A 27,703-nucleotide genomic window follows, 5' to 3' on the forward strand; every position below is an offset into this window, starting at 1 on the left:
AAAGCTTATTCTCAAATAAATCTATTAGTCTCTAAGGTGCCACAAGTCCTCCTTTTCTTTTCACAGAAAAAGTAGTTTCCCGCCACCATTCACCTGGGCAGCAGAGAGCCCTTTGCAAAGCTGCTTTGGAGATGTATGTGGAGCGGGCAGGCTCCTGGCCCTGGGGAGGGGGCAGAGACAGGGGAAGGTGCATTGGGTGGATGAGGGGGAGGGGCAGCAGCTGGGAGCCGATACTTCAGTGGAGAAACTTGCTCCTGCCTCCCATTGCTGTGTCCCTTCCAAGCCCTGTTAATGGCAAAAAATGGCCACCCTCTCCCCACCCCTGAGGCAGCGTGTCTCAGGCTCTCCCACCGCTACCCACCAACCCCCACTCCCATTCGGGGAATGACTCAGGGCAACAATTTCCCACCTAAGTGAGGGCAAAGGGCCGCAGATAAAATGGGTGGGGATATGGCCCAACTCGGATGAGAATTTAAACGGACGTTTGAAGAGGAGAGAGAAAATGGGGCAAAATCGGCCAAAGGTCAGAGGCGCGAGAGCAGGGGGTCTGCCTGGAGCCCTTCCCCCACCACCTGCCCTTCTCCCCGGGCACGGCCTGCCTGCGGCCAGAGCTCAGTCCACTCCGTTGCGCCCTCTCTCCCCCTTCCCCTCAACGCTGCTTATTTTCCTCTCCCCTCACCCCGCGGGGCCCGCTCTCTTTCCCCGCCCCGCTCCGCCCCACTTTAAGGGCCCTGCGGATCCGAGCTGGGTGCAAAGCCAGGGCAGTGGCTTCACTGAGGCGAACCCAGCTCCGACCTTGCCCGCGGGGGCACGAACACTTACCGGGCCGCGAGCTCCCAGAGCCAGGCACTCACCCACCTGCCACTCCCAGCGCTGTCCCCGAGGCCTCTCCGCTGGAGTCTCCGGCTCAGGGGCTGGCGTCGGCAGAGCCCGAGGCGAGTTCCCGCTGGAGAAACGCCAGGCTGGGGCACAGGAGGCTTTAATGCAGGTCCCCGACCCGGGGAAGCAGCAGCGGCTTAGCCCAGGCTCCCAGATCACACGGAAGCAGCAGCGTCCTGGGCAGAGCTACGCAGTATCGAGCTGTCTTTGTCCTCTCCGGCTCCTGCTCTCAGCTGCTGCAGCCCCTTCCTATGCCCTCAGCACCAGCCCGGATGTAGCAGCGCTGACTGGGCCAGGGGGCTCTCTCCGGCTGGAGGCCCAAGACAAGAAAAAGGGCACCGTTAAGGAGACCACGGAGGAGGGTCTAAGCTGCAAGCAGCCATGAACTATAAAACTACGTCTCTAGGTGCCTATCTTTAAATTAATGTATATGCTCGGTTGTGAATTAAGGTTGAAATATACAGTCATACGCTATACCAGAGGTGGGCAAACTACGGCCCGCGGGCCACATCCGGCCCGGCCCGGCCCCTGAGCTCCTGGCCGGGGAGGCTAGCCCCCTGCCCCTCCCGCGCTGTCCCCACTCCCGGTAGCCTCACTTCGCCCCCAGCGCAATGCTCTGGGCGGCGGGCTGTGAGCTCCTGGGGCAGCGCAGCCGCAGATCCTGGCCTGTGCTTTGTGCTGCGCGGCGGTGCCGGCTCTAGCGCCGCCGGCCACTGGTGTTCCGGACAGCGCGGGCAGGGGGCAGGGAACGGGGGGTTGGATAGAGGGCAGAGGAGTTCGGAGGGGTGCTCGGAGGGCGGGGATGTGGATAGGGGTTGGGGCGGGAACAGGGGGTTGAATAGGGGCAGGGGTCCTGGGAGGCAGTCAGGAAGGGGGGGGGGGTTGGATGGGGCGGAGGTTCCGGGGGCAGTCAAGGGACAGGGAGAAGGGGTGATTGGATGGGGCAGGAGTCCCAGGGGGGCAGTCAGGAAGGAGAGGGGGGTTGGATGGGGCAGTTGGGGCGGAGGTCCAGGGCGGTCAGGGGACAGGGAGCGGGGGTGTATGGATGGGGTGCTCTGGGGGTCCGTCAGGGAACGGGGGGGGGGGTTGGATGAGGCAGGAGTCCGGGGGGGGAGGGCCATGACCCCCTCCCCTAACCAGCCCTCCATACAATTTCTGAAACCCGATGCAGCCCTCGGGCCAAAAAGTTTGCTCCCTCCTGATCTATACTGTATCTTATCATAAAATTCTTCTAAAAAGCCTGTCAGGGGTAAGCATACTTCAGAGTTAGACCTTACAGCAGGGGTTCTCAAACTGGGGGTTGCAAAATTATTACATGGGGGGGGGCATGAGCTGTCAGCCTCCACCCCAAACCCTGCTTTGCCCCCAGTATTTATAATGGTGTTAAATATAGAAAAAAGTGTTTTTAATTTAGGGGGGGGGTTGCACTCAGAGGCTTGCTATGTGACAGGGGTCACCAGTACAAAAGTTTGAGAACCAGCACCTTGCAGCGATCCCACCCGTCAGAATGAGCTACCCATGGGAGAAAGCTGGGAGAGCAGCTCATTCTGATAGCAAAGCAAACAAACCCTGATACTAGGGCTGTCAATTAATCCCAGTTAACTCACGCGATTAGCTAAAAAAAATTAATCGTGTGGTTGTAAGCACCACTCCGGAGCCTGGTGGCACCGCCACAGTGCCATCCAGGACTGGCTGGTGAAAGACATCTCGCCATCCCTGGGAAAGATCGCCATTGACTCCACCATCCCTGGAACGGACAGCCAACTGCAACCCGACATCGTCATGACCGATGAGGAAAATAGAAGGTCCTCATGGTGGACATCACGGTGCCATTTGAAAACAGGTCCCTGGCCTTCCATGAGGCCCGAGCTCAGAAGGTGTTGAAATACACCCCGCTGGCTGACACCCTAAGAAACCAGGGCTACGAAATCCAGATCCACGCCCTGGTCATGGGAGTTTTGGGCGTGTGGGACCCTCACAATGAGCCAGTGCTGAAAGCATGCAGAGTCAGTCAGCGCTATGCCCGGCTCATGAGACGGCTCATGGTGTCCGACACCATCAGGTGGTCCAGAGACATTTACACGGAGAACATCACGGGACGCCGTCAGTACTAGGAGGAGTAAATAAGACCGCCGGTCAGGGAAATAACTCACTTCCTCCCCTGACAAACCAAGAGATGCACCTCACCCATGTACCTATTCACTATACCAACCCTGACTTGGACTCTAAATATATTTAATGGGTGGCATACCTGAGATCACTTATTCACTGACTCTTTAAAAACTCCCACACCCCAATCTGGGTCTATGCTGGTTATTTACTATGTATGTATCTTGTGAACCTTGTAACTGATACTTGTAATCTCTCATAACTCAAGCCTGACCCCAGGTGTCCAGTACCTTCCCTCTTAACAAATGTAAATTTTGATTTTAAACATTACCTTTAATAAAATTTTTAAATCTGTTCTTATCAATTTAATTACTGAGGCAGAAACTACACATTCTAGAAGACTCACTGTGTCCCTATCTTGAGGAAGACTACCACTTTGGAGATGGATTCTACTGCTGCTGCTTCAAAAGAAAATCTTCATGCTGCTTCAGAGACTCCAGGACAGACTGAAAAGATGATTGCTCCCTTGCCGATTCCACAGAAACCTTCAACTGCCGCTTGGACCGCTGCTGCTCCACAGAACGCCCATCCAGGAACAGCCTCTAAGAAGACCCTCAACGCTTCCAGGACATCGCAGATGAGCAGCATCGATTGAAAAAGCAGCATCTCCTTGAAGAAAACCCGTGGAGATACTGCTGCAGGAAGATCTTGCACCTCGAGGACGGCCTTCCGGGACATCACAGCCAGGACAAACATCATCTCACCTGCTCTTCAGGACAAGGATGCCCCAAGAACTTATCCCATCTCCTCCACTGCCCAGGATCCTCATGCCGGTCATTGTCCTGCTGTGCTGGAAGGTACCTCAACTGGGAAGACCAGCGTCTCCTCAGAAACCACCCAGATGGACTGCAACATCTCACTAGATGCCTGCCCAGTCGAACCTCTCCATACTACTCTCCCAGAGCAACCAGAACCATCTAGTGAATCCGCTGATATGACTGAAGCCAATCCAACAGAGGGAGAAGGAAAGGAGAATGATTGCATCTATCTCCAGTATCCCCTCCCTACAGACATGCTCCTCTGCCCCTTCTGCTATCCAGGCGGAGGATTTCAGTACATTGGCAATCTCAGCAGACACCTCAAGAGAATCCATAGCAAGCGGATCACCTTTCGATGTGCCCTCTGTGACCTGCCTTTCGAGATGCAGAAGAAGTGTAAGTCTCATCAAGTCACCTTCAAAGGACATCTTGAACTGGAAGAGTTCAGCTCTACCAGTCTATATTGCCGCCACCCCATCTCTACTCTGAAAGCAGAAACACTACCTGCTCCAGCTCCGGCTTCCAACTCCCCAAACACTCCGGCTACTGCATCCCAGCCAACTCCCATAGAGCCACATCATGAAAAAGAAAGAGAACGTGCTTCCTCAAAAATCCCTAAGGTGGATACTGCCAAAAGGAGGATCAGCACTCCCTTGCAGCTTATGCAAGGCAACTCCATCTCCAGACGGCTTGGTGCTTCCTTGCAGTACGTCCATCACAACGCTATCGTCAGAAGGGTCAGCACCCCTCCACAGGTAACTTCACAGGATCCTGTAGTCGGAAGAGCTAGCACTACGTCACAGGCCACCCACCCGCTGCCTCTAAAACTGTCCTTCCTAAAAGGACCAGTGCTGCCCTAAAATCCATAAGGGAAGATGCTGCCCTTGTTCTGGAAGATCCGGCCAAATGCAATTCTCAACACCAGGAGGGAAAAAAGCAACAGGCTAATCCCACAGCAGTTTTCCATCTTGAGCCTGCGGAGATTTGAGCAGCCGGAAGAGCAACAGCCCATGGTGAGGGCCGCCACACCATGGCAAGCCGCTTGGATGGAGGAGTTAGTGAAGACAGCCTCCTTCGAGGACTTTGACTGCCTTGTAGACAAACTCACTAAAGATCTGTCTGCAGAAATTGTATCTGGGAGGTAGGGAACTCAGGAGAACACACCGACTGCGCACAGAGCTCCTGCATCCAGACAGACCCACAACAACATGAGGGAAGCCAGGAGAAGAACATCAGTCGCCGCTGTGACCCAGCAGCAGCATTCCGGAGCTCTAGCAGTCAAGCCACCCTAAAGCTATGAGAGAGATCCTTAGGGGGCCCTCATCCTGCTGCGCAATCCTGTCCAAGAGACTATTCTTGTACTTTAAGGGGGTTTTTGACCATGTAGCTCAGAACGACGCAAAGTGTCCAGAGTGCCTTCATCCTTTACCCCGGGTTGACTATGCAGAGGACCTGGAACAAGACTTTACATCACAGGAAATAGTGACCAGACTCACAAAGACCAAAAACACAGCCCCAGGAAAAGATGGCATTCATTACAACTTCCTGAAAAAATGAGACCCTGGTTGCCTGGTACTAACTGCCATTTTCAACAAATGCAAATGGTTCCGCCATACTGCCAGCTTCTGGAAGAAGTTGATGACAGTGCTCGTCTACAAGAAAGGCGAGTGAGACGACCCCAACAACTGGAGACCCATCTCTCTGTTCCATCATGTATAAACTGTATGCCAGCTGCCTTGCGGCTAGGATCACAGACTGATTGGTGAACGGAGGATCCATCAGCTCCATCCAGAAAGGCTTCATGTCATGCGAAGGCTGCTGTGAACACAACTTTGTTCTTCAGACTGCCATAGCATGGCTTGACCTGGCTAATGCTTTTGGATCGATGCCCCACCAGCACATTTTTGACATGCTGCGAGAGTTCAGGATACCTGAAAACTTTCTCCAAGTGGTCCAGGAACTGTATGAAGGCTGCACCACCACTACCCGCTCCATGGAAGGAGAGACACCCGAAATTCCTATCCGTAGCTGCACCCTGAGCCAATCATTTTTAACTTAGCCATGGAGCTGCCCATTCAAGCGATCTCCAGAGGTATAGGCGGTTTTGAGCTATACGGCAACAGAGTGAATATCCTGGCCTATGCAGACGATCTGGTCCTGATTGCAGCCAACCCTGAGAGGCTCCAACAAATGCTTGACATCACCAGCCAGGCTGCCAATTGGATTGGACTCCGTTTCAATGCCAGGAAGTGTGCATCCCTGCATATCGATGGCAGTAGAAGGGATTCGGTCCAGGAGAAACCATTTCAGATCCAGGGTGAACCCATGATTTTCCTCAAAGATGGGCAAGCATACCAACATCTTGGCACGCCAAGGGGTTTCCATGTCCAGCAGACACCTGAGGATACCATCACGGAGATCCTATGAGATGTGGCCAGGAGCGACTCCTCTCTACTGGCACCGTGGCAGAAGATTGATGCCTTGAATACCTTCCTGATGCCCCGTATCTCATTCATCCTAAGGTTATCTGCCATGGCAAAGGTACCTCTGAACAAGGCAGACAGCACCATCTGGCAGCTGGTGAAGAAGTGAATGTTTCTTCCTCAGAGAGCCAGCAATGTATTGGTGTACATCTCGCAAATGCATGGTGGCGCCAACATCCCTCTAACAGGTGATCTGTGCAACGTTACCATGATCACTCACACCTTCCACCTTCTGACGTGCCCGGATGCCATGGTGAGGAACATCACGGAGAGTGCTCTGCAGGATGCCATCAAGAAGCGAATCACCAGGACCCCTTCCAACCAATATGTCCTCACCTACCTGAGCGGCTTGCTGGAAGGTGAATTTGGAAGAGACGGGAGACTTTGCTTCACTCTGGACTCGTGCCTGCAATGCTACACGACTGGACTGGACTACATGAGTGGCTGCCACTGGATGTGGTGCAATGAACTCCAGGAGCTTGGAGACCTGGTGCCACAGGTGAAGAATACAGATCACACTATCATCACTCCAAGAGCTAGACCCATGCTGGAGAGGACCCTGAAGGATGCCACCTGCTGCCAATACGTGGAAAACCTGAAAAGGAAGTTGGACCAGGGCAAGGCATTTGAGGTGACGTGCAAGTGTGATGTCAGCAACCACTTCCTCCCCGAGGGCAGCTTCACCCAATTTGCTGACTGGAGGTTCATCCACAGGGCCCAGCTCAACTGCGTGCCACTGAACAGAGCCGTCTGCCACGGGAATCAGGACTAGTGATCCAGGAAGTGCAGATACGCCAACAAGACGCTACCCCATGTCCTGTGTAGCTGCAAGCCCCATTCGAGAGCTTGGCAGCTGTGACACAATGCCATCCAAGATTGCCTGGCCAGAGCCATCCCGCCACCTGTGGGGAAGGTTGCCGTAAACTCCACCATCCCCAGAACCAACAACCAACTGTGACTGGACATCATCATCACCAATGAGGACTGGAAGAAGATCATCATGGTGGACATCACAGTGCCGTTTGAGAACAGGACCCCAGCCTTTCACGATGCCCAAGCTCGAAAGGTAGAGAAATATGCCCTTCTGGCCGAAACCTTGAGAGCTCATTGTTACCAGGTCCAGACACGCACTGATCGTCGGAGTCTTAGGTGTATGGGACCCCAGTAATGAGTGAGCGCTGAGAGAATGTGGAATTGGTCAACACTACGCTTGGCTGATGCGGCGACTCATGGTGTCAGACACCATCAGGGGGTCGAGGGACATCTACATAGAACATATCACCAGACATCGGCAATACCAGGAGGAATGAGCTGGAGTGCAGATGAGAAGTGCAGTCAGGAAAGTAACAAATACTTTCCTCATGGATTATATTTTCTAAATGGACAACCAACCTAATTCTCAATTACTGAGGGACAATCTCCATGCATTGATATATTTTGCTTTCCACAACCAAATCTTTCTACAGCTTTTCATGAGTGATGTACTCGAGTATTCGGATTCTATTATGTAAACTGAATTGTTAAATCTATTCACCTAAATTTGAGTTATAGCTGATTATGTACTCTATGTATCATAAAACTTTTAAAAACAAACTTTGTATTTGTGGATAATCTAAGCACTCTACTCAGATGTACACTCTTTTCTCAACCAATGTATTATATAATTTTTTTAACATTAGTTTTAATACAAATTTTAAATCTGTTCTTATCAGTTTAATTACTGAGGCAGAAAGTATACCTTCTAGAAGACTTGACTTGCTATCTTGAGGAAGACTACCGCTTTGAAGATGGAATCTGCTGCCACGACTTCAAAAGAAAATCTTCATGCTGCTTCAGAGACCCTAGGGGAGACTGAGAAGATGATCGCTCTCTTGCCGATTCCACAAAAACCTGATGCTGCTCCATGGAATGCCCATCGGGTAACAGCCTCTAAGAAGACCCTCAGTGCTTTCAGGGTCTCACAGATGAACAGCATTGATAGGAAAAGCAGCTTGAAGAAAACCTGTGGAGACGCTGCTGCAGGGAGATCTTGCACCTCGAGGATGGCCTTCCAGGACATCACAGTTAGGACAAACATCATCTCGCTTGTCTGATGGGTTCGGTCACAGAGACCCCCTAGGGACTGTCTCCTGACATGCTGAAACTACCTCTGAGCCTGTTTTCCCTGTCAGTTTGGGACTCCAGAACCCTGTCTTGTTGATCCAGACATGCAATCCTGCTGCAACACAGACCCAGGGTCTGAACCACGTCCCCAAAGCTGCAGGTTTTAACTGAAAACCACTCAGCAGGTACTCCTGTCTCCAGCACCCAGACACCCAGTTCCCAATGGGATCCAAACCCCAAATAAATCTGTTTTACTCTGTATAAAGCTGATACAAGGTAAACTCATAAATTGTCCGCCCTCCATAACACTGATAGAGAGATATGCACAGCTGTTTGCTCCCCCAGGTATTAAGCACTTATTCTGGGTTCAATAATAAAAGTGATTTTATTAAGAATAAAAAGTAGGATTTAAGTGGTTTCAAGTAATAACAGACATAACAAAGTAAGTCACCAAGTAAAATAAAGCAAAAGCACGCAGGTCTAAGTCTAATATGTTAAGAAACTGAATACAGGTAAATCTCACCCTCAGAGTTGTTTCAATAAGCTTCTTTCACAGACTAGGTGCCTTCTTAGTCTGGGCCCAGTCCTCTCCCCAGTACAGTTCTTGTTCTAGCGCAGGTGGTAGGTAGGGGATTTCTCATGACTGCAGCCTCCTTTGTTCTGTTCCACCCCATTTTATGGCTTTGGCACAAGGCGGGAATCCTTTGTCTCTCTCTGGGTCCCCATCCCTCCTTCTAAATGGAAAAGTACCAGATTTAAGATGGATTCCAGTACGAGGTGACATTGTCACATGTCACTGTAAGACCTCATTCTTCATTACCCACAGGCTGGCCCTCAGGTCCACAAGAAGGCTTGTAGGTAAATAAACCATTTACACCCAATTGTCCTAGTCAATGGGAGCCATCAAGATGCTAAGCCACCATTAATTGCCCACACTTTGCATAATTACGATAGGACATCAGAGTAATACTTCATATTTCTAGTTTCAGATACAAGAATGATACATACATACAAATAGGATGAACACACTCAGTAGATCCAGAGATGAAAGTGCAGCAGCGTACCGGCAAGAAAGTGGAATATTCAGTACTGGCAAACTTTCACCTCCTTTGGCTGCATAACAAACAGCTTAAACTCATAGCTAATAAAAGCTTGGAAAGGGGAAACGCACTGTCACATTTGTTTGTTGTTTCTCTCCCTCTCCTCCTCCGGCCCAGCTGCAGACCGCAGCTAGGTTCTGTGCTTCCTGTGCATGGCACTCTGCAGTGGCTCCCCTCTAGCTTGTGGTGGGGAGCAAGGGGACTGGCTGAGGGAGAAGCCTGCCCAGGACGTCTTCCACCTGCATAATGACTGTTTAAACTCAGCTGTTCCCTCCGCGGTTCAGCCCGTGGGATTAGGGGCCATTTCTGGCATCCTTGTTAATTTCACTCACAGTTGTTGGTGTGTGTGTGATGAAGGCAGGGGCAGTTCTTTTCTGCCCCCTGGATGAGGGGATCTCCAATAGTATAATACACAAAAAATACAATCAAAATCGGGAACCATTTCCAAGTTCAAATCTATCCCATTCCCTCCCCAGCAGAGGATCATGGTTGTGATGCCCAAACTGCTTGCAGATCCTCTTTGAAATGTTACTGTTTAAAAAAACCCACAAAGAACGTGGTGGGAAGATGTGTCATGACGATCAGGGTTTATTTTGGGCAAAGGAATTTTGCTAAAGCAACGAAAGATTCACAGGGAAAGCAAATAGCCCGATAGACAAAACCACAAAGGGATAGGAGGGGAAAACTGGATAGTCAGGGAAATTACTGTGCCTCCTTTGAAAGAAATAATAGTTTTCATTCCACCCTCTTTATATATTGAATTAAACACCTGAAATATCCTTAGGACATAGGGGCACGACTTCAGATCTCTTCTTGTTTTGTCAGTGTCCTGCAGAGTGCAGAGACTGAAACTGACAAAACTTTCTCTAAGTATCTTCTATATTTCATGAAGGCTGTTCTAGTTGTCCTTCATTCACCCCTGCCTTCTCCCTACTACTAGTCACCCATTGGTGTGCCCCCTGCACCCTTTTATGTGCCTGGAAGGGAGATTAAACAATCCTTGATATCTGACTTTCTAGGAAATAGGGAGGGTCTAGGGCAGGTAGGGCACTGTGCAGCCCCTTGTCCCCCTCCACCTGGCTGGCTGACTGGCTGTGGTTTTTGCCTCGGTTACTTACTCCTTGGCGGGCACAGCCCAGTGGCACCTGCTGGCTCTCTGCAGGCAGCAGCCCGGAGGGGCCGTTTGCTGGGGTCACTGCTGGTAGGTGGCAGGCTTCAGCTGCATTGTTTGTGACACATGCATACACATACTCATATTCATACACAACTCGCAGAAGCTACTATATCGCATGCCCTGGTTCTCATGGGTGACTTTAATTTTCCTCATATCTGCTGGGAGAGCAATACAGCAGTGCGTAGACAATCCAAGAAGTTTTTGGAAAGCGTAGGGAACAATTTCCTGGTGCAAGTGCTAGAGGAGCCAACTAGGGGGGAGCTTTTCTTGACCTGCTGCTCACAAACTGGGAAGAATTATTGGGGGAAGCAAAAGTGGATGGGAATCTGGGAGGCAGTGACCATGAGTTGGTTGAGTTCAGGATCCTGACACAGGGAAGAAAAGTAAGCAGCAGGATACGGACCCTGGACTTCAGGAAAGCGGACTTCGACTCCCTCAGGGAACGGATGGGTAGGATCCCCTGGGGGACTAACATGAAGGGGAAAGGAGTCCAGGAGAGCTGGATGTATTTCAAGGAATCCCTGTTGAGATTACAGGGACAAACCATCCCGATGAGTCGAAAGAATAGTAAATATGGCAGGCGACCAGCTTCTCTTAACGGTGAAATCCTAGCGGATCTTAAACATAAAAAAGAAGCTTACAAGAAGTGGAAGGTTGGACATATGACCAGGGAAGAGTATAAAAATATTGCTCGGGCATGTAGGAAAGAAATCAGGAAGGCCAAATCGCACCTGGAGCTGCAGCTAGCAAGAGATGTCAAGAGTAACAAGAAGGGTTTCTTCAGGTATGTTGGCAACAAGAAGAAAGCCAAGGAAAGTGTGGGCCCTTACTGAATGAGGGTGGCAACCTAGTGACAGAGGATGTGGAAAAAGCTAATGTACTCAATGCTTTTTTTGCCTCTGTCTTCACTAACAAGGTCAGCTCCCAGACTGCTGCACTGGGCATCACAACATGGGGAGTAGATGGCCAGCCCTCTGTGGAGAAAGAGGTGGTTAGGGACTATTTAGAAAAGCTGGACGTGCACAAGTCCATGGGGCCGGACGAGTTGCATCCGAGAGTGCTAAAGGAATTGGCGGCTGTGATTGCAGAGCCATTGGCCATTATCTTTGAAAACTCGTGGCGAACGGGGGAAGTCCCGGATGACTGGAAAAAGGCTAATGTAGTGCCAATCTTTAAAAAAGGGAAGAAGGAGGATCCTGGGAACTACAGGCCAGTCAGCCTCACCTCAGTCCCTGGAAAAATCATGGAGCAGGTCCTCAAAGAATCAATCCTGAAGCACTTACATGAGAGGAAAGTGATCAGGAACAGTCAGCATGGATTCACCAAGGGAAGGTCATGCCTGACTAATCTAATCGCCTTCTATGATGAGATTACTGGTTCTGTGGATGAAGGGAAAGCAGTGGATGTATTGGTTCTTGACTTTAGCAAAGCTTTTGACACGGTCTCCCACAGTATTCTTGTCAGCAAGTTAAGGAAGTATGGGCTGGATGAATGCACTATAAGGTGGGTAGAAAGCTGGCTAGATTGTTGGGCTCAACGGGTAGTGATCAATGGCTCCATGTCTAGTTGACAGCCGGTGTCAAGTGGAGTGCCCCAGGGGTCGGTCCTGGGGCCGGTTTTGTTCAATATCTTCATAAATGATCTGGAGGATGGTGTGGATTGCACTCTCAGCAAATTTGCAGATGATACTAAACTGGGAGGAGTGATAGATACGCTGGAGGGGAGGGATAGGATACAGAGGGACCTAGACAAATTGGAGGATTGGGCCAAAAGAAATCTGATGAGGTTCAATAAGGATAAGTGCAGGGTCCTGCACTTAGGACAGAAGAACCCAATGCACGGCTACAGACTAGGGACCGAATGGCTAGGCAGCAGTTCTGCGGAAAAGGACCTAGGGGTGACAGTGGACGAGAAGCTGGATATGAGTCAACAGTGTGCCCTTGTTGCCAAGAAGGCCAATGGGATTTTGGGATGTATAAGTAGAGGCATAGCGAGCAGATCGAGGGACGTGATCGTCCCCCTCTATTTGACATTGGTGAGGCCTCATCTGGAGTACTGTGTCCAGTTTTGGGCCTCACACTACAAGAAGGATGTGGATAAATTGGAGAGAGTCCAGCGAAGGGCAACAAAAATGATTAGGGGTCTGGAACACATGACTTATGAGGAGAGGCTGAGGGAACTGGGATTGTTTAGTCTGCAGAAGAGAAGAATGAAGGGGGATTTGATAGCTGCTTTCAACTACCAGAGAGGTGGTTCCAGAGAGGATGGTTCTAGACTATTCTCAGTGGTAGAAGAGGACAGGACAAGGAGTAATGGTCTCAAGTTGCAGTGGGTGAGGTTTAGGTTGGATATTAGGAAAAACTTTTTCACTAAGAGGGTGGTGAAACACTAGAATGCGTTATCTAGGGAGGTGGTAGAATCTCCTTCCTTAGAAGTTTTTAAGATCAGGCTTGACAAAGCCCTGGCTGGGATGATTTAATTGGGGATTGGTCCTGCTTTGAGCAGGGTTTGGACTAGATGACCTCCTGAGGTCCCTTCCAACCCTGATATTCTATGATTCTATGATCTGAAAGTGAGAACAGGCATTTGCATGGCACTTTTGTAGCTGGCATTAAAAGGTATTTATGTGCCAGATATGCTAAACATTTCATATGCCCCTTCATGCTTTGGCTACCATTCCAGAGGACATGCTTCCATGCTGATGACGCTCGTTAAATAAATAATGCATTAGTTAAATTTGTGACTGAGCTCCTTGGGGAAGAATTGTATGTCCCCATCCCTGTTTTACCTGCATTCTGCTGTATATTTCATATTATAGCAGTCTTGGATTATGACCTAGCACATGTTCATTTTAAGAACACTTTCACTGCAGATTTGACAAAATGCGAAGAAGGTACCAATGTGAGATTTCTAAGGATGGATACAGCACTCGACACAAGGTTTAAGAATCTGAAGTGCCTTCCAAAATCTGATCGGGGTGTGGAGCATGCCATCAGAAGTCTTAAAAGAGCAAGTCTTAAAGAAGTCTTAAAAGAGAAACTACAGAACCCGAACCACAAAAAAAAGAAAATCAACCTTCTGCTGCTGACTCAGATAATGAAAATGAACATGCATCAGTCCGCACTGCTTTGGATTGTTATTGAGCAGAACCCAACATCAGCATGGACGCACATCCCCTGGAATGGTGGTTGAAGCATGAAGGGACATATGAATCTTTAGCACATCTGGCACTTAAATATCTTGCAATGCCAGCTACAACAGTGCCATGCCAATGTCTGGTCTCACTTTTGGGTGACATTGTAAACAAGAAGCGGGCAGCATTATCTCCTGAAAATGTAAACAAACTTGTTTGTCTGAGCAATTGGATGAATAAGAAGTAGGACTGAGTGGACTTGCAGGCTGTAAAATTTTACAGTGCTTTATTTTTGAATGCAGATTTTTTTGTACATAATTCTACATTTGTAAGTTCAACTTTCATGTTAAAGAGATTACACTACAGTACTTGTATTAGGTGAATTGAAAAATACTATTTCTTTTGGTTTTTTTACAGCGCAAATACTTGCAAAAATAAAGTGAGTTGTAATTAAAATCAATATATTTGAAAATGTAGAAAACATCCAAAAATATTTAAATAAATGGTATTCTATTATTGTTTAACAGTGCAATTAATTGCACGATTAATTTTTTAAATCACTCAACTAATCGCAATTATTTTTTTAATCGCTTGACAGCCCTAATATATATATGTAAGCATTCAGTTTTCATTTTCATTAAATGCTTCAGGTAAATAGCATACAAGACACAGAGTAAGGAGTGCTTGTAGCCCAAACATTACCATGCTGCCCAGCGTGAGGTTAAAATTACAGCAAAATATGAAAACTAACCTGGTTACAGTCATGCTCCAATTTTCACCTGTTTAAAAACAAGGATGGGGACACTGAGCAGTGCTCCAAAGCACTGCAGAAATGATAGAGTATCCACCAGATTTAGGTGGGTTTGAACAAGTTGCCATGCCATGGCATCCCTGAGCGAACACAGGGCAGCCCTGCAAACCAGTTCCATTTCCCCCTTCAAGGGGCTCCTGAGATAAACTCCACACAGGCTTTTCCCCTCTGTTAATGCCCCTTCTCCCAGGGTCTAATTTACTGACAGAAAACAAAACACACAGTTGCAGAGCTTCTCATCTGCCCCCAGTCTGCTCTCTGCAGGAATTCCCTGCAGTCTCAGCCCCAGGACTCTCTGCTGGAGCCTACTCACTATTAGTAGTCTCTGATCTCTCTCAACTACCCCCCCACCCCTTCCTGTTGCTCTTTGTGTGGGACCCGGGGGAACCCTGTTCAGGTGTGCTTCCTTAGTAATCAGGGTTGGCTGGCCCCAGACATCTAGTCCACAAGGGGCAAGCCACCCTGTCAGAGTGGGCTACATATTGCTGAGAAAATAAGACTTTTTTTTTGCTCTTGGGGATAAATTCCTCTAGGTTTAAAGCCAACAATCACAAGGCTGTCCCATGCATTTCCACAGAACAGCCAGCTGGTGTTTCATGTCGGTGACTTGGTAAGAAGCACATTAGCCTTACTCCTCTTGGGAACAGGGACAACCAGCCCCACCCTGAAACATGGACTCCTGATCCTGCTGAAATGCCCAGGGACTGAAGGTTAACACACACAGGCACTCTGGCACACACAGCTAATTGTAAGTGTTGTGGAGCTGTGGGGATTGCACGGCACAAGGGATCATCCCCAGAGCAGTGTTCAGGGGGAAGGGATGTGTGTGTTTGTGCAAGAGAAGCCTGCACTGGCACTACCTGAGCTGTTCCTCTTCTGTAGATGACAGGTACCTTCCCATTGCAGGGCTGGCAGGCGGGCATCTTCCCCTCAAATAAAGGCAAAGTCCTTTCATCTTTGGATTTAATCAGCTTGTAGGTGTCAGGACCATGAAAAGGTCTGACTCAAAGCTCTGCCTATGCTTTAGGCCAGGGGTCTCAAACACTCGGCAGAGTTATTTCCTGAGGCCTGCCATAGGCACCGACTCCATGGGTGCTCCGGGGCTGGAGCACTCACGGGGAAAAATTAGTGGGTGTTCTGCACCCACCAGCAGTCAAGCTCCCCTTCTCCCCCACCCCTCCTACCCCCCAGCATGCTGCATCCCCACTCCTCTGCCTACCTCCCAGTGCTTCTCACCAACAAACAGCTGTTTGGTGGTGCTTAGGACTTTCCAGGAGGGAGGAGCGGGGGTGTGGCACGCTCAGGGGAGGAGGCAGAGAAGAGGTGGGGCCGGGGTGGGGATTTGGGGAAGGGGTTGGAATAGGGGCAGGGAGGGGGCGGAGTTGGGGCAGGGACTTCGGGGAAGGGGTTGGAATGGGGGCAGGGAAGGGGTGGGAAGAGATGGGGCAGGGGCGGGGATTCATGGAAGGGGTGGAGTGGGGGTTTTGCAGTCTGTTACCAACCAGTTTTGAAGTTCTCAGCTATTTTGACTTGACAATTGGTGTACAACTACAGAAAGGTGTGTATCTGTGCTGTGCCAGGAGTACTAGACCATTGTGATATCAGAGATAACTCAACCAATCACCACCCTTACTCAATAGATAATTTGCATGCTACAGTTTCATTGGTTGTATGAGGGAGACTTCAAAGATGGTGGATTACTTGGCCCAACTGCCACACCTTTGTGCCTAGCTGCCACCTCACATATCAGCACAACCACCTACACAACAACACAACCAGCAAGTCCAAATACAGATAGCCCCTCACCCCAGCACACACCCCTTATTTGCCACCAACACAAATCAACCAAAATCTCCCAGCACAACATAACTCAAGCACAAATCAACACAGCTTCCCATCACAACACACATTTGCCCACCCTCACTCATACTTACCATAAACTTGAGTGGCTAAGTGGCAAGTCCTTTCCTAGTAAGCATATAGTGGGCTACTGTGACAATGCAATAAAAGTTAGTTGAAAAATCACTGTGAGATGCTATACAATTTAAGGGTGTAGAAAAAAGGTATATCTTGTATGAAAAACAGTACTTGACCCTGTAATTAAAAGATTACAAAATAACACATAGTCTCAAAGGGCCAGAGAAAAAGTTGTGTGTGTAACCCCAGTTTTGGCATGTGTGATTAACTGTGCAGTCTTAAAATTCTCCTATTTTAGTTTTTTGTATGGAATGTGGACACCATCATAGGACCTAATCACATCAGCCACACCATCAGGGGCTCATTCACCTGCACATCTACCAATGTGATATATGTCATCATGTGCCAGCAATGCCCCTCTGCCATGTACCTTGGCCAAACCAGACAGTCTGTACGCAAAAGAATAAATGGACACAAATCAGACATCAAGAATTATAACATTCGAAAACCAGTCGCAGAACACTTTAACCTCCTTGGACACTCAATTTCAGACCTAAAAGTCACAATTATTCAACAAAAATCTTCACAGACTCCAATGAGAAACTGCAGAACTGGAATTAAATTGCAAACTGGACGCCATTAAATTAGGCTTGAATAAAGACTGGGAGTGGATGGGTCATTACAGACTAAAAAATATTTCCTCATGCTAATTTTTCCCCTACTGTTACTCACACCTTCCTGTCAACTGTTTGAAATGGGCCACCCTGATTATCACTACAAAAGTTTTTTTTCTCCTGCTGATAATAGCCCACCTTAATTTACTAGTCTCGTTAGAGTTGGTATGGCAACCCCCATTTTTTCATGTTCATATATATATCCCAAATAAATTTATTAGTCTCTAAGGTGCCACAAGTACTCCTCATTCTTTTTGCTGATACAGACTAACATGGCTACCACTCTGAATCCTAATATTGGTGCTCTGGTTGAGGCAAAGCACTGCAAGCTAAGTGGCCAAAAATTAAATGACTGTCAAAATTAGCACTGACTTTTCGCATTATAGTTTTTAAAAAGTTAATACATTGACTTTTAATAGCATACTATATTACTCTTCATTTTTTTCATTTTTGACTATACTTTTGTATCATTGTATGAAAAGTTTTCAGTGATGCAGCCCTCGGGCCAATATACTAGTCTTCATGTGACCCTTGTGGTGATTTGAGTTACAGATCCCCGCTGTAAGCTATTCAAATTGCAGCAAATTCCCATCTCATGGGCTTCCTCCAAGCTCACATTGATATTTGGCTTTGAGCAAGGTGCTTCACGACTCTCTTGCTTAGCAGTTTATGTGCATGGGCAATGACATCACATTGTGCTCTATTCTGTAATAATCAGGGGCGGCAGGTTTGTATAATTTTTGGTGGTGCCCAGAACAGGTCCAAGTCCCCTCCCACACACGCACACCTGCCTTGTAAGCTGATATATATATTTTAAAATAATGTAAAATTGTGAGGGCCCTGAGGTGGGGCTGAGGACTTGAAGGGTTTGGGGTGTGGGAGGGGCTCGGGCAGAGGGTTAGGGTGCGGGAGTGAGGGCTGTGGGATGGGGCCAGGGATGAGGGGTTTACTGTGTAGGAGGGGGCTCAGGGCTGGGGCAGAAGGTTCGGGTGTGTGTGGGGGGGGGTGAGGGCTTTGGCTGGGGGTGTGGTTTCTGGGGTGGGTCAGGGCTAGGGATTAGGAGTTCGGGGTGCAGGCAGGCTGTCCCTGGCTAGGGCCAAAGAGGCGGACTCTCCCCAGCCCTCCCCCCACCGGCCTCTCCCTCTCCCCCCTGGCAGCACACTCACCTCACACCACTGTCACTGCATTTGCTCCTAGGGCCCTTCTCAGGTCCAGGAAGCCCCCTTGCCTCACCTGTGGTGGGTATGGGGGGTGTTCTGCCCTCATATGTGCGCCTCCTCCCGTGCTGCTGCCCCTCACTGTAGCCTCACTGAGGGTGGGGGATGGAGCTGCCCCTTGCCCAGCGTGGGGCAGGAGTGGTGACTGCGGGCAGGGAGGCCCCCTGTGCTGGTGGAGGGTCCTGCCAGAAAAAGGAAGGGTCCATCTGAGGTGGAAGGGCAGGATCAGGGTCAGCCTGGGTCAGCCTGCCCTGGCACTAGTGGTTGGGGGGTGCTAGGACCCTGTGGCAGCAGTTGATGCCAGGAGCTGGCACAGCAGAACGCAGCATGGAGCTGCAGGGGGCCCGCTGCCCAGGGAGCAGGCAGGGACGCTTGGGGGAGGCCCGTGGGGGTAGCAGGTGGGGCCAAGAGAGAGACCTGGCCCCAAACATTGGTGGAGCCAGGCCCCCGGGCCCTGAATATTGCTGGAGCATGGGCACCACGAGCCCATATAACTCGCCGCCCCTGTGTAATATAGCCAGGCATGAGTCATATCACTGCCCCGTAATTGCATTGTTGGCACTTTGTTGTAGGTATCATAGATAGTATCTTTTATAACATAAAATTAGTCAGGTTTGTACTGTTGCCTGTCTGCATCTGCCTAAGCAGATATTTTACAGACAAAGTGGCAAAAAATTGGGCAATTTGCTTGGAAGCATGTTCTTTACAAATTGTCTTAAATGTCATTCATTTAATGACAGAGAAAATTCATTAAGAGGTTGGCCATGTGATTGGCCAAACACAAATTCCCTGCATAGCAAATCAAAGCCAGATACCCTGCATTCACGCTACATGAGATCGAGGTTCCTCTCTGTTGTCCCCGTGAACGTTAGATGTGCTGCAGTGAGAAACACCCAGTTCAGACAATATGTTATCCCCAAGGTCAGTTCTTCTTATTTTGGTAGTATCTAGGCACCTGTCATGGGTCAGGGCCCCATTGTGCTAGGTGCCTGGTCGAGAAGAATTTACAATCTAAATGTCTACACCACCAGGCCTATGTGGGCATAGCTATACCAGCTGGTTAAAAGTTTTCAGATGGAGCACTTGTGTGGGAACATATCAATTACACTGAATTTTTTGACAAAAAATATTAAAATGTTTTGTTCTGATAAGGTCAAAGTGTCTGATATTATAAGGTCAAAGCACTTTGTTGCAACTTGATCATTTTGACTATTATAATAATAATTAATAATGTATATAATAAAGTTGAAATGAAGTGCTCCGACCTTATCAGAACAAAGTATTTGTATTTTCAAAACAAATTATATTTGAATTTTCATTTTGCAGGAAAGTTTGACTTTTCCTTCTTATTTGGGACAACGGACATTTTGATATATGGGAATTTCCTGCAGAATGGAAATTCCAAGTTTCAACCCACTCTAATAATAATTGAATGTAAGTCTGGACAGAATGAGATGGATTCATATCGTGATTACTTTTGTCCTTAGTGATTGGTTAAATAAGGGGGAAAAGTTTGGAGAGGAAAAAACAGTACTTATACAAATAAAAGTTCAAAAGCTTATTTCTTGTTTGGTTATATTAGGTATCCTTTGCTACTTAATGAATAATCTTGTTAACCCAGAGGACCTGAGAGCTGCTATTGGCTAATTGCATACACCCCCTTTTGCACCGTACAGTATGTGAGGTCTCCTTTGCTGGTCAAGGGCTAATCTCGTTTACCAAGGCAACATGAGAGCTCCTATTAGCTAGTTGGCTTGTGCCTCCTTTGCAGAAACACCAGTCAATTCCCTGTCAGACCCCAGAAAAATTGCTACATTCTGCAATGGAACCTCTGGGAGCAACAACTATTTTATACCTCCATGCATCTGAAGAAGTGGGGTTTTTTACCCACGAAAGCTTATGCCCAAATAAATCTGTTAGTCTTTAAGGTGCCACCGGACTCCTTGTTGTTTTTGTGGATACAGACTAACACAGCTACCCGAAACTATTTTCCTGGTGATTTGTATCTCTAGCCTTCTTTTCTTTTCAGCATGAAGAAAGATGTCTGGAACTGGGAAGCTGCCAGCTGGACACCATCAAATTAGGCCTGAATAAAAACTGGGAGTGGATGGATCATTACAAAAACTAATTTCCCCATACTCATTTCCCCCTACCGTTACTCACACCTTCTTGTCAAAAGTTTGAAATGGGCCAACCTCTTACCACTACAAAAGTGATTTTTCCTCCCTTGGTATTCTACTATTAATTGAATTGTCTCGTTAGTCCTGACCCCTCCACTTGGTAAGGCAACTCTCATCTTTTCATGTACTGTGTATATATATACCTGCTACTGTATTTTCCACTCCATGCATCTGATGAAGTGGGTTCTAGCCCATGAAAGCTTATGCCCAAATAAAGGACTCCTCGTTGTTTCTGCTGATACAGACTAACACTTCTTCCACCCTGAAACCTGCCACCTGATCCTGTTGCTTTTCCCATCATAGGGAACATGATGCAGCTGAATACTGAGAACTTGCCCCAAACTATAGAGGAGGTAAGAGTGTAATGCTTTCATTAAATCAGCTGATATGACTATGAATAAATACACCAAGGGGCTGATCTGTGGAGTAAGGAGGAGTCATTTTTTCATAGTCAGGTCTCAAAATAGAACTGAACTGTGGTTAATTAAACAGTGGGAAATGCATGAGCTCACTGTTTAATGACTGTGTGACTGCAAAGTGTTATTATTATGAGACCCTTGGTTCAAACAGCTACATTTCCTAGACAAAAACAATACCCCCCCCCCCCCCGCAATGATATTATAAGAACATTTGAGGCAGAGACCATCTTTCTGATCTTTCTTTGTACCGTGCCGACCACAGTAGACTCTGGTCCATGAATGGGATTCCTAGATGCTACCACAATACAAATAATAAATAATACACCACTTAAAGGTCAGGTAATGCTCAAGGTAAAGGTACAGGCTTCTTCTGTACAACCTCGTGATCTTCTAATTATGCCCTTATAACATCTGTGTAACCCCATTGCCATTGGTAAGTATGCTCAAGTGTCACTCATTGCAATTTAAAAGTAAACAATTTTGTTAATAATATGCAGGTTGGAACAGACTATTGCTCAGTCAGTCTTGGTTGTGCTGGGTAAAAATGGACAAAAAGAAGTAACAATTTATCTTAGTCATTACAGTCAGCAGATCTGACTGAATATGCCCGGGGAGTGGGGTTATTGAGTAAAAGGTGCCATTCTAAATAATTTTTCAGCATAAACGCACACTGTAACTACAGGTGTCAGAGGTGCTCCAGATATAATATACGTATATACTAATATATACATTAACTTCTCATCTATTCACATTCATTTTTGTTTCATGATTTCAAGGACTGAAAAACCAGGGATGTTGCAGAAATTTGTTCTGCAGCATTAGAGTATTTAGATTATTAACAATAAATCTTGCAGATTACATAAAAATTGGGGGAGTTGTAAATCACAAAGAGGACAGGTCACTGATACAGAGTCATCTGGATCACTTAGTAAGCTGGGCACAAACAATAAACATTTTAATACGTCTAAATTTAATACATCTAGGAAGAAAGAATGTTGGCCATACTTACAGGCTGGGGGACTTTATCCTGGGAAGCAGTGACTCTGAAAAAGTTTTGGGAGTCATTGTGGATAAGCAGCTGAACATGAGCTCCCAGTATGACATTGTGGCCAAAAGGGCTAATGTGATACTTGGATACATGAACAAGGGAATCTCAAGTAGGAATAAAGAGATTATTTTATCTCTGTATTTGGCACTGGTGTAACTGCTGCTGGAATACTATGTCCAATTCTGGTGCCCCAATTCAAGAAGGATGTTGATAAATTGGAGAGAGTTTAGAAAAGAGCCACGAGAATGATTAAAGGATTAGCAAACATGCCATATAGTGATAGATCCAAGGAGCTCTGTCTAGTTAACTTAACAAAAATAAGGTAAAGGGGTGACTTGATCACAGTCTACAACTACATACATGAGGAACAAATATTTGATAATGGACTCTTTAATCTAGCAGAGAAAGGTCTAATGAGCCAGCAGCTGGAAGTTGAATCTAGACAAATTCAAATTGAAATTAAGGCATAATTTTTTTTTATCAGTGAGGGAAATTAACCACGGGAACAGCTTTCCAAGGGTCATGGTGGATTCTCCATCACTGACAATTTTTAAATCAAGATTGAATATTTTCTTAAAAGAAGTAATTATTTTGGGAAAGTTCTTTGGTCTGTGTTACATAGGAGGTCAGACTAAATGATCACAGTGGTCCCTTCTGGCATTGAAATCTATGATTTTATGCTTCATTATTGCTCTTCACAGAGTAAGACCAACCATGAGATCCAAAATGCAAAATGTTGAAGGGAAAACAATGCATTCAAGGTTGCTACTCAGTACTAATCCTGACTAGGACTGGCAGAGCTGCACACAGCCTCCTTTATCCCTTTGTTATGAAATCCACTAATATTCTCAATTAACTAATTAACCAACTAATTAATTGACTAATGTTAAAATTTGTTGGTCCTTTTTTGTTATACTTTGACAGCTCAGTGGAAAGTATGATCCAGTGTTTACAATATATTTAGGCTCAGACTGGGCTGTGGTGCTGCATGGTGCTGGCTAGGCCTCAGCTGGAGTACCGTGTCCAGTTTTGGTCACCAATGTATAGAAAGGATTTGGAGAAACTGGAAAGGATCCAGAGGTGACTGACAAAGATGATCAAAGGGATGGAATGCAATCCATGTGAGCAAAGGCTGAAGGAACTGGGTACGTTTAGTCTGGAAAAGAGGAAATTAAGGGGGGATGTGATAGCTGTCTTCAAATACTTGAAAGGCTGCCATAAAAAAGATGGAGAAAAGTTGTTCTCTCTTACCACAGAGGGCAGAACAAGAGGCAATGGGTTCAAACTACAGCATAGCAGATTTAGATTAAATCTCAGGAAAAACTTCCTAACTGTAAGAACAGTAGGACAATGGAACAAACTGCCTAGGGAGGTTGTGGAAGCTCCTTCAATGGAGGTTTTCAAAAGGAGGCTGGATAGCCATCTGTCTTGGATGGTTTACACCAGGGGTTCTCAAATTAGGGGTCACGAGCCTGCAGGGGGTGCGAGATTATTATCTGGGGGTTGCAAGCTGTCAGTCTGTGCCTGGTGGGGCTGACAGCCTGAGCCCCCATTACAATGAAATTAAATTAAAATTGAATTAAATTAAAAACCTATGTTTTTAATTTATACGGGGGGGGGGGGGGGGTCACACTCAGAGGCATGCTATGTGAAGTTTGAGAACCACTGGTTTAGACACAATGAATCCTGAATCTTGGCAGGAGTTAGACTAGATGACCCTTTTGGTCCCTTCTAAACTTATGGTTCTATGATTCTGTGAGCATCAAGTGGTGGGCAAACCCAGTGGAATTTGCAATGAAATTCCAACTATCCTAAGGGCTTGAAAAGTTCACAGAACTATTGAGTTTGTGAACCTTCTGCAGTTACGTTAACCCTACTGGAGTTATCTTTCTGATAGATGAATATGCCACAATATCTTTGCACTAACTACACTATCGTTCTTATACCTAGAATATTCATATGGGGGGAGGGGGGAAATCCCTTCCTTTAGTTACCTTAGTTACAATGAAAATTCTATGCAATTACACAGTTCTTTTATTAGAACAATACAAACTTTACCCACCTATTTATGTCCCAATGTATTTCTTAGTTTTATGATGTGTGAGAACATGTACTTTACTCAGATTTTTGTAATCAGAAGTAAAAGGGAAAAAAGTCTCATTCAGACAACTACTTTCCTATACCAACAGCCTGTTTTCTCACTTAACATGACAGCTCACATTCTATTATAGACTAAAGCTGGTGCAATTTGGCATGATAACCAATGGAACTACAGTGAACTTAGTTTGCATACTCATTGTAATGGCAATGAAAGTACAATGAGGTTAAGGTATAGGATACTGTTATTCCAGCTTCCCTTTCTCTGCATTAAGCTGCAAGTAGTTTAAATTTCAGAGTACTTACAATGTAACCATACTTAGGCAAAAGTAGTTGATTTAAGTTTTATTCCTCTTCTCCTTCCCTTTTCCCAAGTATTATTTCAAGCAGTCGGGAGCTCCACTGATTTGCTGTCAGTACCCTGAAGGATTTCGGGATGGAGAAGAAGAGCATTGAGGAGTGGATCCAGGAGGAGACCCTGTCAAGTTTCCTTCCCCACTCTGAACTCTAGGGTACAGATGTGGGGACCTGCATGAAAACCTCCTAAGCTTACTTTTACCAGCTTAGTATAAAACTTCCTCAAGGTACAAAATTATTTTACCCTTGGATTTCCACTGCCACCACCAAACTTTATCTGGGTTTACTGGGAAACGTAGTTTGGACACGTCTTTCCCCCCAAAATCCTCCCAACCCTTGCACCCCACTTCCTGGAGAAGGTTTGGTAAAAATCCTCACCAATTTGCATAGGTGACCACAGACCCAAACCCTTGGATCTTAGAACAATGAAAAAGCATTCAGTTTTCTTACAAGAAGACTTTTAAAAGAAGTAAAGGAATCACCTCTGTAAAATCAGGATGGTAGATACCTTACAGGGTAATTAGATTCAAAACATAGAGAATCCCTCTAGGCAAAACCTTAAGTTACAAAAAAGACACACAGACAGGAATATTCATTCTATTCATCACAGCTATTTTCTCAGCCATTTAAAGAAATCATAATCTAACACATACCTAGCTAGATTACTTACTAAGTTCTAAGACTCCATTCCTATTCTGTCCCCAGCCAAAGCATCATACAAACAGACACAGACCCTTTGTTTTTCTCCCTCCTCCCAGCTTTTGAAAGTATCTTGTCTCCTCATTGGTCATTTTGGTCAGGTGCCAGCGAGGTTACCTTTAGCTTCTTAACCCTTTACAGGTAAGAGGATTTTTCCTCTGGCCAGGAGGGATTTTAAAGGGTTTTATCCTTCCCTTTATATGTATGACAGGCCCATTTCCTGGTGGAAAGGCTCAGACATACACATGGTGGGGATCAGCTTCATGTATTTTGTAATTGTTTTCTGGTTTTCATCTGAGCAACCGTGGTTCACCTACTCCATGGAACAGTTTCGGTTATACAGAGAAAACTGTGTTGGTGCAAAATTAATGGCTACCTTTTCAGCTGTCTGTGCCTGGAAGAATGGTCTGTGTGAAGAGGGAACGCCAGGAGATCCTTCATTAACCCTGTGTATGTATATGAGGCAGATACATTGATGCTGCCATTTTTGCTCCATGAATCAATGGGGCAGTTGTTACTGTTAGGAGTGACAAAAATGATCCTGACTGCATCAAAGGACATGATTAGAGTTTGGTGCTGGGGAAGCACCCACTGAACCTTCTGAAAGGTGAACTAAATCTGTTTCTGAACATTCTTCCCCCTGAGTAATGTGGTGTACAGGTCAGTGGGGCGAACTCTTGAAGACAAGTCTCCTTAACATTGCACCAACTGGTTTGCTCTGAATGGCAGACCAGTGTGCTATTTATGTTTGTGCAGAAGGGAGAATGTGAAAAGGAGGCTGAAATATTGCTGATGAAAGGGGGAAATTCAAGCTCAGCAGACAGTTGTGGGGGTCTATTTGGTGTTGAAGAAGAGACACGCAAAACAGACCCATCCACTTGGCTGCTGTGCTGGGAGCATGTACTCCTTCAGCAGCACAACAATAATGTATTTACTACTCACAGCCCAGGCTGGCAGTATCAAAAGGGAAAGTGCTGCATTATAAGAGCTTGAAAAGACGCTACAGCCACGCAGAGCAATGGCTCAGGCAATACTCTCTGAGCAGGATCTGATTCTGAGTGGGATCCTTTCTATGAAAACAGCCCCATGCCTGACAAGCAGGTCAGACAGGGACTGATGGTCAGACTAGAGCGTGTCTGGCAGAGAACAGCCGAGGAGGCAGAGTGAAACTGATTCCCTGCAAAATGGGATGTGTGTGTGTTTGGGTGGTTTTTTAAACTTAAGGTAGGAGAGATAAGAGTGGGGGTGGGGGAAGCCCTGTCTCACACCACAGTCCCCATCTTGGGCTGGAGCTGTGAGACGCTGAACTTCCCATAACCCCAATGACTGTGACGCTGAGGCCACGTATGTTTTTTTAAACTGGACTCTGTGTTTGTTTTGGTCCCGAGCGGCCCTTTCATCTCACCCTCTTCCTCACCCATGCGGTCTCCGTCATCTGCTCCATTGTCTTCAGGGACCGGTTTGACCACGAGGATAAGACGTTTTTGACATTAATGGGTCTGATAGAGGAAAATGATGAGCTCTTCTGCTCTCTCCCAGCAGGGTGAATTGCAGAGATCATTCTACTCTTCTCCATTTCACGGCAGGGAGGTTTAATCCAATGGCTGTTCATTTTCCTCAGACAGTTGTTGTTTCAGATTCCCATCATGTTCCTATTCTCCTCATTAGGCTGCAGCTTCAACCAAACCCAGCCTCAGGCTTGCTTCTCAGGATTATTTAAATTCTCACACAAAACACTTCATTAGATCAGAATTAAGTTTGCTCAAGGAAATTCCCTTTCAACACAATTGGTAAAAATAAAGGAAATTGCCAATTAAAACATTAACCTCCAAACCATTGCAATTCACATGCCTTAGTATATTCACAATGGGATAACTGAATGTGATCACATTCCGTACCTCCAAAGCAAACTCCTGTTCACTTCCAGCACCCATCCACCCACCGCACCCACCCTTTCCTGAGAACCATTGCTGGCATAACTGAGCTGAAGTCAGTAGAGTTTCATCAGGAGAGAATTTTACCCCTGAACTCCAACCTTAGCACAAGGGCTTTTTTCCTTTTAAAGTCTATAATGTGCTATTACTGCCTAGAAATCTGTGGTCAGGGTTAATGTTTGTGCACTTGAGTGTGATTTTTCAAGAACTGGATCTGTGTATTGAGGATAGTTGTATTTTGGAAATAATACAGAGTATTTTAGCTCAGTATTTTAGCTTTTTTCATTTGCAGACCCCTACAAAATTTCAAATAGAGGTGCAGACCCCTTTGGAAATCTTAGACAGAGTCTGCGGACTCCCAGGGTCTGCGGACCACAGGTGAAATCCCTGCTCTATGGTAATGACAACCTTTCATGGACCCGTTAGACATGGTCTGCGGACAATAAGAACATAAGATCACAGATTGAAAACCACTGTGTTAGTTGGTGAACAAACTCACCAAAGTTTTAGTGTAGAAAGTATGTATATTGGAGAGTGATTTGGTATAAAGA

The 27,703-nt window shown here is 46.6% G+C and overlaps 2 protein-coding genes across 13 annotated transcripts in view; one reads left to right on the forward strand and one right to left on the reverse strand.

Annotated features, from left to right (window-relative positions):
- Window positions 1-1,504, reverse strand: part of LOC140914588 (zinc finger protein 2-like) — a 50,135-nt gene extending 48,631 nt beyond the window's left edge. For 3 of the 4 annotated variants that reach the window (XM_073352756.1, XM_073352754.1, XM_073352750.1), the window contains exon 1: window positions 859-1,504. The gene's annotated coding sequence lies outside the window, so the exon portion shown is untranslated. Of the gene's footprint in view, window positions 1-822 lie in introns of all 4 variants that reach the window. The other variant, XM_073352751.1, reaches the window with a different exon arrangement.
- LOC140914590 (uncharacterized) lies at window positions 198-27,703 on the forward strand. 9 transcript variants are annotated; one of them, XR_012159908.1, is made up of 6 exons: window positions 198-1,285; window positions 15,144-15,358; window positions 19,745-19,852; window positions 20,448-20,951; window positions 22,990-23,210; window positions 24,538-27,703. XR_012159908.1 is itself a non-coding variant. In XM_073352759.1 (2 exons), the coding sequence occupies exon 2, from the start codon at window positions 6,399-6,401 to the stop codon at window positions 7,059-7,061; it is 663 nt and encodes a 220-aa protein (XP_073208860.1). In that variant the 5' UTR covers window positions 198-1,285; window positions 3,370-6,398; the 3' UTR covers window positions 7,062-7,882. The 9 variants fall into 9 exon arrangements, 1 of the variants encoding a protein (XP_073208860.1); XR_012159906.1 differs by lacking the exon at window positions 19,745-19,852; XR_012159907.1 differs by lacking the exon at window positions 19,745-19,852 and having other exon boundaries at window positions 23,030-23,210.

This window comes from Lepidochelys kempii, chromosome 7 (genome assembly GCF_965140265.1).
Source record: "Lepidochelys kempii isolate rLepKem1 chromosome 7, rLepKem1.hap2, whole genome shotgun sequence".
Taxonomy (NCBI): Eukaryota; Metazoa; Chordata; order Testudines; family Cheloniidae; genus Lepidochelys; species Lepidochelys kempii.

What these genes read in the sequence shown, in the direction of transcription:
- LOC140914590 (XM_073352759.1), top strand. Translation starts at nt 6,399, where the DNA reads ATGTTTCTTCCTCAGAGAGCCAGCAATGTATTGGTGTACATCTCGCAA.